Source organism: Somniosus microcephalus, unplaced genomic scaffold, assembly GCF_052327205.1.
Source record: "Somniosus microcephalus isolate GS21.2 unplaced genomic scaffold, FLI_Smic_1.0 unresolved_chr4, whole genome shotgun sequence".
Classification (NCBI taxonomy): Eukaryota; Metazoa; Chordata; class Chondrichthyes; order Squaliformes; family Somniosidae; genus Somniosus; species Somniosus microcephalus.
The window spans coordinates 48768564-48780602 of NW_028225182.1; the positions used below are offsets into that span (position 1 = coordinate 48768564).

Below are 12039 nucleotides of genomic sequence, written 5' to 3' on the forward strand. Positions count from 1 at the left end.
GGCAGTCCCTCAGTACTGCCCCTCCAACAGTGCAGCACTCCCTCTGTACTGCCCCTCCTACAGTGCGGCCCTCCCTCAGTACTGCCCCTCCGATAGTGCAGCTCTCCCTCAGTACTGCCCCTCCGACAGTGCGGCGCTTCCTCAGTACAGCCCCTCCAACAGTGCAGCGCTCCCTCAGTACAGCCCCTCTGACAGTGCAGCGCTCCCTCTGTACCGCCCCTCCGACAGTGCGGCTCGCCCTCAGTACTGCCCCTCCGAAAGTGCAGTGCTCCCTCAGTACTGCCCCTCCGACAGTGCGGCGTTCCCTCAGTACTGCCCCTCCGACAGTGCGGCGTTCCCTCAGTACTGACCCTCCGACAGTGCAGCGCTCCCTCAGTACCACCCCTCCGACAGTGCGGCGCTCCCTCAGTACCACCCCTCCGACAGTGCGGCGCTCCCTCAGTACCGCCCCTCCGACAGTGCGGCGCTCCCTCAGTACTGCCCCTCCGACAGTGCGGCGCTCCCTCAGTACCGCCCCTCCGACAGTGCGGTGCTCCCTCAGTACTGCCCCTCCGACAGTGCGGCGCTCCCTCAGTACTGCCCCTCCGACAGTGCAACGCTCCCTCTGTACTGCCCCTCCGACAGTGTGGCGCTCCCTCAGTACTGCCCCTCCGAAAGTGCAGTGCTCCCTCAGTACTGCCCCTCCGACAGTGCGGCGTTCCCTCAGTACTGCCCCTCCGACAGTGCGGCGTTCCCTCAGTACTGACCCTCCGACAGTGCAGCGCTCCCTCAGTACCACCCCTCCGACAGTGCGGCGCTCCCTCAGTACCACCCCTCCGACAGTGCGGCGCTCCCTCAGTACCGCCCCTCCGACAGTGCGGCGCTCCCTCAGTACTGCCCCTCCGACAGTGCGGCGCTCCCTCAGTACCGCCCCTCCGACAGTGCGGTGCTCCCTCAGTACTGCCCCTCTGACAGTGCGGCGCTCCCTCAGTACTGCCCCTCCGACAGTGCAACGCTCCCTCTGTACTGCCCCTCCGACAGTGTGGCGCTCCCTCAGTACTGCCCCTCCGACACAGTGCTGCTCTCCCTCAGTACTGCCCCTCCGAAAGTGCGGTGCTCCCTCAGTACTGCCCCTCCGACGGTGCGGCGCTCCTTCTGTACTGCCCCTCCGACAGTGCGGCGCTCCCTCAGTACAGCCCCTCTGACAGTGCGGCTCTCCCTCAGCACTGCCCCTCCGACAGTGGGGCGTTCCCTCAGTACTGCCCCTCCAACAGTGCAGCGCTCCCTCAGTACAGCCCCTCCGACAGTGCGGCACTCCCTCAGTACTGCCCCTCCGACAGTGCGGCGCTCCCTCAGTACTGCCCCTCCGACAGTGCGGCGCTCCCTCAGTACCGCCCCTCCAACAGTGCAGCACTCCCTCTGTACTGCCCCTCCTACAGTGCGGCCCTCCCTCAGTACTGCCCCTCCGATAGTGCAGCTCTCCCTCAGTACTGCCCCTCCGACAGTGCGGCTCTCCCTCAGCACTGCCCCTCCGACAGTGCGGCGTTCCCTCAGTACTGCCCCTCCAACAGTGCAGCGCTCCCTCAGTACAGCCCCTCCGACAGTGCGGCACTCCCTCAGTACTGCCCCTCCGACAGTGCGGCGCTCCCTCAGTACCACCCCTCCGACAGTGCGGCGCTCCCTCAGTACCACCCCTCCGACAGTGCGGCGCTCCCTCAGTACCGCCCCTCCGACAGTGCGGCGCTCCCTCAGTACCGCCCCTCCGACAGTGCGGCGCTCCCTCAGTACAGCCCCTCCGACAGTGCAACGCTCCCTCTGTACTGCCCCTCCGACAGTGTGGCGCTCCCTCAGTACTGCCCCTCCGAAAGTGCGGTGCTCCCTCAGTACAGCCCCTCTGACAGTGTGGCACTCCCTCAGTACTGCCCCTCCGACACAGTGCTGCTCTCCCTCAGTACTGCCCCTCCGAAAGTGCGGTGCTCCCTCAGTACAGCCCCTCTGACAGTGCGGCTCTCCCTCAGCACTGCCCCTCAGACAGTGCGGCGTTCCCTCAGTACTGCCCCTCCAACAGTGCAGCGCTCCCTCAGTACAGCCCCTCCGACAGTGCGGCGCTCCCTCAGTTCTGCCCCTCCATCAATGCAGCTCTCCCTCAGTACAGCACCTCCGGCAGTGCAGCACTCCCTCAGTACTGCCCCTCCGACAGTGCGGCGCTCCCTCAGTACTGCCCCTCCGAAAGTGCGGTGCACCCTCAGTACAGCCCCTCTGACAGTGCGGTGCTCCATCAGCACTGCCCCACCGACAGTGCGGCGCTCCCTCAGTACTGCCCCACCGACAGTGCGGCGCTCCCTCAGTACTGACCCTCTGAGAGTGCGGCACTCTCTCAGTACTGCCCCTCCGACAGTGCGGCACTCCCTCAGTACTGACTCTCTGACAGTGCGGCACTCCCTCGGCACTGCCTCTCCGGCAGTGCGGCGCTCCCTCAGTACTGCCCCGACAGTGCGGCGCTCCCTCAGTACCACCCCTCCACCAGTGTGGCACTCCCTCAGTACCGCCCCTCCACCAGTGTGGCACTCCCTCAGTACCGCCCCTCCGACAGTGCGGCGCTCCCTCAGTTCTGACCCTCTGAGAGTGCGGCGCTCCCTCAGTACTGCCCCACCGACAGTGCGGCACTCCCTCAGTACTGCCCTACCGACAGTGCGGCGCTCCCTCAGTACTGACCCTCTGAGAGTGCGGCACTCTCTGAGTACTGCCCCTCCGACAGTGCGGCACTCCCTCAGTACTGACTCTCTGACAGTGCGGCACTCCCTCGGCACTGCCTCTCCGGCAGTGCGGCGCTCCCTCAGTACTGCCCCACCGACAGTGCGGCGCTCCCTCAGTACCACCCCTCCACCAGTGTGGCACTCCCTCAGTACCGCCCCTCCGACAGTGTGGCGCTCCCTCAGTACTGCCCCTCCGACAGTGAGGTGCTCCATTAGTACTGCCCCTCCAACAGTGCGGCAGTCCCTCAGTACTGCCCCTCCAACAGTGCAGCACTCCCTCAGTACTGCCCCTCCTACAGTGCGGCGCTCTCTCAGTATTGCCCCTCAGACAGTGCGGCCCTCCCTCAGTACTGCCCCTCCGATAGTGCAGCTCTCCCTCAGTACTGCCCCTCCGACAGTGCGGCGCTCCCTCAGTACAGCCCCTCCAACAGTGCAGCGCTCCCTCAGTACAGCCCCTCTGACAGTGCAGCGCTCCCTCTGTACCGCCCCTCCGACAGTGCGGCTCGCCCTCAGTACTGCCCCTCCGAAAGTGCAGTGCTCCCTCAGTACTGCCCCTCCGACAGTGCGGCGTTCCCTCAGTACTGACCCTCCGACAGTGCAGCGCTCCCTCAGTACCACCCCTCCGACAGTGCGGCGCTCCCTCAGTACCGCCCCTCCGACAGTGCGGCGCTCCCTCAGTACAGCCCCTCCGACAGTGCGGCGCTCCCTCAGTACAGCCCCTCTGACAGTGCAACGCTCCCTCTGTACTGCCCCTCCGACAGTGTGGCGCTCCCTCAGTACTGCCCCTCCGAAAGTGCGGTGCTCCCTCAGTACAGCCCCTCTGACAGTGTGGCACTCCCTCAGTACTGCCCCTCCGACACAGTGCGGCTCTCCCTCAGTACTGCCCCTCCGACAGTGCGGCGCTCCCTCTGTACTGCCCCTCCGACAGTGCGGCGCTCCCTCAGTACAGCCCCTCTGACAGTGCGGCTCTCCCTCAGCACTGCCCCTCCGACAGTGCGGCGTTCCCTCAGTACTGTCCCTCCAACAGTGCAGCGCTCCCTCAGTACAGCCCCTCTGACAGTGCGGCGCTCCCTCAGTTCTGCCCCTCTGACATTGCAGCTCTCCCTCAGTACAGCACCTCCGACAGTGCAGCACTCCCTCAGTACTGCCCTGGAGTGTCAGCCTAGCTCTGCAGTGGGACTTGAACCCACAACCTTCTTGTAATGATCAGTAACATGTCATCCTAGAATGGTACACTAGGTGGCGCTGTATGTATATAAGAGTGGGCTACTCACGATGCACTAGGTTACCCACAAGGCAGTAGTCAAGATGGATGCCTGCACATGAAGTCCACATGGCTGAATAAAGTGAGTAGCTCAAGCTAGGTGTTCATAATGATAATGTCTATTTATTTATGAACATAACATGGTACCAGGATTGGTAAAATCTGCTGAATATTGTGAAAAGCGACATGGAGGCTTTGAAGCCACCAGAGGGTTTGAAACTCACGGGGAATGTCGACTGCAATTGGCGGACTTTCAAACAACAATTCGAACTCTACATTGCTGCCATCGGGTTCGGCACGAAGCCAGACGCAAGGAAAATAGCGTTGCTGCTCACGGTTGCAGGCCCACAGGTGATAGAGGTATTTAATACGTTTGTATTTGATCAAGAGTAGGACAGAGAAAAGATGGAAGATGTGCTAAAGAAATTTGATACACATTGTTCTCCCAAAAAGAATGAAACCTATGAGCGGTACCTGTTCCATTCACGGACACAGCAGCAAAATGAGACTTTTGATAGCTTTATGACCGATCTGAAACTGAAAGCACAGACATGTAATTTCTCTGAACTGAAATCATCCATGATTCATGACCAGATTGTGTTTGGTATTCATGATAAAAAAGTTAGGGAACGTTTGTTGAGTGAAACTGAACTAACATTGGAGAATGCTGTGAAAATATGCCAAGCCAGTGAGCTAGCTCAAAAGCACGCGAAGACTTTCAGTGAAATTAATAATGATGCGACTGTAATGAGTGACTGTGCTGCTGTCGGTGCTGTGTCCTACAAGGGGAAGAAACATGGGCAGAACAGAAATGAAAAGCAATCGGAGGAAGGAATTTTTAATTGTAAACGCTGTGGTTACAAACACCAGTCACGAAAATGCCCAGTGTTTGGCAAAATGTGCACAAAATGTAATGGAAAGAATCACTTTGCCAAACAATGCTTTTCAAAAGTTAAAACAAAGAAAGGGCAACAAGTCAATGTGATTGAGGACACTGATTTAAGTGAGACATTTTCTGTAGGAATGGTGTCATGTGACAATATAGAAAAGGATACAGAAAATGTGCAACCCTCAGGAATGGACAATGCTGAACATAAAGTTAATGCAGTAAAAGCGGACAAATGGATGATGCCACTGCAGGTAAATGGAGCATTAGTTAAATTGAAACTAGACACTGGGGCAAAAGCAAACTTAATCAGTATGAGTGACATTAAAAATATGAAAGAAAAGCCCAAAATACAGAAAAAGTCAGTACTACTGAAGAACTATAATGGACAGAAAATAGATAGCTTAGGTGTATGCAGACTTAAAGTGACAGTCAAAGACAAAGTGCATCATCTCATGTTTTCTGTTGTGGCTGAAGGACTTGATTCACTACTAGGTGACAAAGCTTGTGAGGACTTAGAACTGGTCAAGAGAGTTTACCGTATAAACTGTGCCATAAGCAGACCAGATGACTCGATGGATTCTGTAGTGAGTAATTTCCAGGATGTGTTCAAAGGATTTGGAGTTCTACCATTCACTTACAAGATCCAGCTAAAGGAGGATGCTCAGCCAGTGGTACATGCTCCACGGAGAGTTCCAGCACCCCTGCGTGACCGGCTCAAGAAAGAACTGAACAGAATGACCACACTAGGAGTCATCAGGAAAGTCGAAGAGCCAACAGACTGGGTTAACTCCATGGTATGTGTAAAGAAAAAGAACAATGATCTAAGAATATGCATGGATCCAAAGGACTTAAATGCAAACATAAAACGTGAACACTACCAGATTCCCAAGTGAGAAGAAATCACCAGTGAAATGTCAGGTGCCAGATACTTTACAAAGCTCGATGCCTCACAAGGATTTTGGCAACTAAAACTGGATGAAGAGAGCACCAAACACTGTACCTTCAACACACCATTTGGCAGGTATTGTTTCCTCAGAATGCCTTTCGGGATAATATCTGCATCTGAAATCTTTCATAGAGCGATGGAACACATAATTGAAGGTCTGGAAGGAGTTCGGGTCTATGTTGATGACATCATCATCTGGGGCTCCACACTGAAAGAACACAATGAGAGACTGACTAAAGTGCTACAGAGCATACGTCGGAATGGACTGAAGCTCAACAAAGCCAAGTGTCAGTTTGGCGTCCAGGAAGTCACTTTCCTAGGAGATAATCTATCTGGTAAAGGAATAGAGCCAGATATGGAAAAAGTAAACGCCATACTCAACATGCCCCGACCCACTGACAAAAAAGGAGTGCTACGCATCATGGGGATTATTCTGCCCTCGCAACGCGATTCTATGCAGAGCTAGACAGATAGCGAACAACTCGATATCTTCCAATAAAATCACAAGGCTTGACTTTTCTTGTAACGCTTTACTGAACGATTCTAATTGTAAAACTGAAATACAACACAGAAATGGAAGGACACATTAGTATACAGACGCATAATTGATATGTATACACAAATTTAGGTACGCCTGGGCAACACGGTACATCTGGCAACGAATTACATTTAGCAAGCTGGAAGGCATTCTCTTTAAATTAGCCCTGTACATAGTGTATCAAATACGGCTGCTAGTTAACCAGCTAGACAGAGAAAGTTACAACTAAACATTTTCTACAACATGCAGTGTACGCTAATCGTCTATAGCATTCTAAGTACTCACAGACAAACAATTTCCAAGACTGAAGCATGGGGACAATACAACCGAGGAGCACCGTGGCGCAGGTCTTGTTCCGGCGGCAGCTCCACGAGGAATGAACTCGCAGTGCCGTGGGGAGCGTGGTGACCTCATCACGCTCGGGGTCGTGACGTCGTCGCGTTTGCCGGTAGTTGCGTCGCTGGCCGTTGGGGCCTAGGTCGGGAGCAGGAGCTGGAGGCCAGGCTGGGCCGGTGCTTGCCGCGGGAGCGGAGGATAGCGGCGCTCCCGGCGGCTGATCGATGCGGCCGAAGACGCTGGGCCGGGCTGTGCCGGCAGCCTTTCTGGAGAGCCGAGTCGGGCCGGCAGCCGCCTCACGCACGTACGTCACGTCGTACGTGACGTGACGTCAGCACGCTAAGGCGCGTCTTAAAGGGGCAATGGCCCTAAACGGTGAGTTAAAGGGGCAACGGCCCTAACAGGTAAGTTATACATATTTAAGTAGGTTATGTACATACAGTAAGGTTAAGTTAGAGGGAGAGACAGCACACTCCCCGCTTGGTACAATTCCATTTGTACCACTACAGATACAAAATAACCTGGAGAAAACGTCCTTTGGCTGCCACTCGCTCAGAGTCCGTTCTCTAGATTTCTTCGGAAAGGAGGACTACGATCTCTGAGACTGGCCTCGGAAACACCTTGACAGTCTCTTCCTTGACGGTCTTCACTGCCACCTTGCGGACCCTCTTGTCCCTGCTCGGCAGAGTTTTGACGGCCAGTCCCACTGACCGTTCGTTTGTGTGCTTGGCTGTCTTTCAGCAAGACGACATCTCTCACTTTGACATTCGGCTTGTCTTCTGTCCATTTCCTACGGCTCTGTAGGGTGGGCAAATACTCTCCTCCCCATCTCTTCCAAGAAGTGTCTGCACGACACTGTACTTGCTTCCACTGCTTCCCGTGCAGCTCGGCCATGTCGAAGTTTCCAGAGGGAGCTGAAATAGCACTCATCTTTTGAGTCAGGAGCATCGCTGGGGTGGGGACTGCAGGCGTGTCTGGGTCAGTGGACCCCGGCACCAGGGTTCTCCTGAGCGAGCAGAGGCACCCCGTAGCCTGCTCCCCGCTACTCGGAAGACGGCGTCCAGGAGGGCGAAACGGCAGGGGTGCCGCCCAGCTGTGTCTATCGTCCTTGGACCTTTCAAGCACTGAGCATCCTAGGCCATCTGTGCTCACAGTGGGGCCTGCCTCTTCCTCACAGGCAGAGGAGGTTGACCTATGATGCTGCGTCACGTCGTCGTAGTTCTCCTTTACCTGGATCCTGTTTGGGCATGGGCTGAGACAGGATGTGCGACCGTTGCACGACACGTTTGCTTTATAGACGCTGACATCCGCTGGTTTGTGGACTGTTCCCAGGCAAACTCCACCCACGAGGACCCATCCCAAGTCAAGCCGCTGCGCATAGGGAGCATCGTGGGGCCCGTTGATGTGCTCACGTACCTTGTGCACCCTTAAGATGTCTCTTCCCAAGAGTAGGAGGATTGGAGCGTCCGGGTCCACAGCTGGAATCTTATTGGCAATTGGCTGTAGGTGGGGCTGGTGGCGTGCGACCTCTGGGGAGGGGATTTCCGTCCTGTCCTCTGGCATCATGTCGCACTCAATCAAGGTGGGGAGGGGAAGCTGTAGTTTCCCATCCATGGACTCGATCATGAAGTTCCCGACTCTCCTACCCGTAGTATCTGTTGTCCCTGCACAGGTTTTTAGCGTGTACGGAGCGGTGCTGGCCTTGACGTCGAAGAGATTGAAGAATTCCGTCTTCGCTAGGGACTTGTTGCTTTGCTCGTCGAGCACTGCATACATTTTGATTGCCTTCTCCTTTCTCCCTGCAGGATATGCTTTAACCAAGCAGATTTTGGAGCATGAGCGTGGGCTGCTTGCATTTCCGCAAACCTCTGTACGCTTGGAGGTGACTGAAGATGTGCTTTCGCTTTGCTCCCCGCTATCCTCTTTGTCAACCGCGGCGCTCTCGGTGGTTGACGGAGGAGGACCTGGATGCAGGGCTGCTATGTGTTTTTCGCTGTTGCACTCAAGGCACTTGATTGTCGCCTTGCAGTCTTTTGCCATGTGCGTAGTCGACCCACAACACCTGAAGCAGATGCGGTTCTCTCTCAGGTATGACGTGCGCTCATCAATGGGCTTGTCTCTAAAGCTTCGACACTTTTTGAGTGGGTGGGGCTTCTTGTGTATAGGACACTGACGATCTGGGTCATCCACTTCATTCCCAGCAGAACTGGATTGGTTGACTGAGGGTTCGGCTGGAACCTCTGTTTTGTGCACACTCACAGAGGCTTTGTTGCTGTCCTTTGTGGGTTTCTCTGTTCTCGAAGGAGCGTAACTGCTGGAGGTGGAGAAAGCGAAACTTGGATCATTCCTCACCCTTGCCTGTTGTTGGACAAACCTGGAGAAGAGAGAAAAGGGGGGAAATGCCACTCCATTGTCCTCCTTGTACTTGGATCCCTTAGCTATCCATTTCTCTTGAAGATTGTGGGGGAGCTTTTCCACTATTGGGTTTACCCCGCGAGCCGTATCCAAATACGAGAGGCCGGTCAGGTAACCTTCTCCCTTGGCACACTCCAGTTCGAGGAGAATGTCGCCCAGTTCTCTGAGCTCGACATTATCCTTGTTGGTTAGCTTCGGGAAGTCCTCAAGCTTCTTGAGCAGTGCGTGTTCGATGACTTCTGGTGTCCCATAACAGTCGTCGAGACGTTGCCAAACCAGGTCGAGGCCTGCTGTGGAATTGAGGACGTGCGCTGAGCGAATTCTCTTCGCCTGCCTTGACGACTCGGCTCCGAGCCACTTGATCATCAAGTCTAGTTCTTCTCTGGCTGACAGATTCAAGTCCTTGGTGGTACTCAGGAAGGATGCTCTCCATGACCAATAATTTTCAGGACGGTCATCGAATTCTAGGAGGCCTGAACTTAACAATTCTCGGCGAGTAAGGTACCTGGCGAAGTCTTGTGCGCCTTGCGGCTCGGGCGAGGACTGCTTAGCTGGATTGGCCGAGTGTTGTGGAGGTCTCTGCAGGTGGGTCTTACTCGTTTCTTCTCTTTTGAGCTCAGTGTCTCTGAAAACGGGCCGTTTGTTGCTGGGGTGAGTAGCTAGTTCTACGTCGAGATACCTGGATGTTTCCTTTGGGAACACTTTGGAGTGTTGTTGGACATACTCATTTGTACGTTGCACTGGACTGAGGGGCTGTTCCAGGTCATATGTTTCCTGGCTGGGCTCCCCGCGTTCGCTCTCCTCATCTTCTTCATAAGCTGCGGCTTCGGCTTTAGCGGCAGCGGCAGCTCTCTGGCTTTGAAGAATGTGGAGAATGGCAGCGATATCGGCTTTCTGCTTCATCGCACTAGCGTCGAAGTCAGCTCTCTGCTTCATCGCACTAGCGTCGAGGTCGGCTCTCTGCTTCATGAGGTCAGCTTCTTTTTCAGCGAAGGCCAATTGCGCTTGGGTGGCCTTTGCCTTGGCACGTGCTTTGGCGGCTGTAGAAGCTGTCGATGACGACGGTCTGCTGGACCGCCGAGATGACCTAGAGGATACTTTAGAGAACTGTGACTTGGCGTCGTTTGCTGGGAGAGCTGTCGGTGGCGACGGTCTGCTGGACCGCCGAGATGTTCTAGAGGCTGCTTTGGAGGACTGTGACTTGGCCTCGTTTGCTGGGAGAGGCTCATTCTTCTCGATTGGCTGGTCGACTTCCTCTAGAGTATATTGTTTTCCTGAGCGTAGACTCATGGTAGCTGAGTGGTATCTTCCTGTGCTTGAGCCCGCTGTGCTGCTGTCTTTTTACTATTCTGCCCTCGCAACGCGATTCTATGCAGAGCTAGACAGATAGCGAACAACTCGATATCTTCCAATAAAATCACAAGGCTTGACTTTTCTTGTAACGCTTTACTGAACGATTCTAATTGTAAAACTGAAATACAACACAGAAATGGAAGGACACATTAGTATACAGACGCATAATTGATATGTATACACAAATTTAGGTACGCCTGGGCAACACGGTACATCTGGCAACGAATTACATTTAGCAAGCTGGAAGGCATTCTCTTTAAATTAGCCCTGTACATAGTGTATCAAATACGGCTGCTAGTTAACCAGCTAGACAGAGAAAGTTACAACTAAACATTTTCTACAACATGCAGTGTACGCTAATCGTCTATAGCATTCTAAGTACTCACAGACAAACAATTTCCAAGACTGAAGCATGGGGACAATACAACCGAGGAGCACCGTGGCGCAGGTCTTGTTCCGGCGGCAGCTCCACGAGGAATGAACTCGCAGTGCCGTGGGGAGCGTGGTGACCTCATCACGCTCGGGGTCGTGACGTCGTCGCGTTTGCCGGTAGTTGCGTCGCTGGCCGTTGGGGCCTAGGTCGGGAGCAGGAGCTGGAGGCCAGGCTGGGCCGGTGCTTGCCGCGGGAGCGGAGGATAGCGGCGCTCCCGGCGGCTGATCGATGCGGCCGAAGACGCTGGGCCGGGCTGTGCCGGCAGCCTTTCTGGAGAGCCGAGTCGGGCCGGCAGCCGCCTCACGCACGTACGTCACGTCGTACGTGACGTGACGTCAGCACGCTAAGGCGCGTCTTAAAGGGGCAATGGCCCTAAACGGTGAGTTAAAGGGGCAACGGCCCTAACAGGTAAGTTATACATATTTAAGTAGGTTATGTACATACAGTAAGGTTAAGTTAGAGGGAGAGACAGCACAGGGATGATAAACTTCATTGGAAAGTTCATTCCTAACTTGTCAGCCAAGACAGCCTGTCTGCGAGACCTGCTACGTAAAACAAATGAGTTCGCATGGACAGGAAGACATGAACAAGAGTGGATGAACCTCAAAACAGTGCTGACAACCACACCTGTACTCACCTTCTTTGAGCCAACAAAGAGAATCAAAGTGTCAATGGATGCATCAAAAGATGGCCTAGGCGCGGTCTTGCTACAAGCAGAGGGTGAAGATTGGAAGCCTGTTGCCTATGCCGCCAGGTCTATGACTGATTCTGAGTGTTGATACGCCCAGATTGAAAAGGAATGTCTAGGCTTGGTAGTTGGACTAGAAAAGTTCCATGGCTACATATATGGACTTCCCACCTTCACAGTTGAGACAGACCACTGCCCACTGGTTGCCATCATTAAAAAAAATCTGAATGAGATGTCTCCAAGGATTCAATGACTCATGATAAAGCTGCAAAGATATGACTTTGAACTGATCTACACACCAGGCAAACACATAGGCCTAGAAATTCAGTGGCCTGCGCCACCAGTTTGCGCCCAAAGAGGGCTTTTGCGCCACTGTGCAAACCTACCGTGATATTTAGCGGGGCGCTAATGGCAGCATTAGCCATTAGCGCTGCGCCGCCAC

General features: G+C 54.6%; 1 protein-coding gene across 1 annotated transcript; it reads right to left on the minus strand.

The window, feature by feature from the left end:
- Positions 1-6331: 6331 nt before the first annotated feature.
- On the minus strand, positions 6332-11378 carry LOC147091051 (uncharacterized). Its single transcript, XM_085977502.1, has 2 exons — positions 10863-11378; positions 6332-10594 (listed from the first exon to the last, which is right to left on the minus strand). The coding sequence occupies exon 2, from the start codon at positions 10411-10413 to the stop codon at positions 7261-7263; it is 3153 nt and encodes a 1050-aa protein (XP_085833628.1). The 5' UTR covers positions 10414-10594; positions 10863-11378; the 3' UTR covers positions 6332-7260.
- Between the last annotated feature and the right edge of the window lie 661 nt (positions 11379-12039).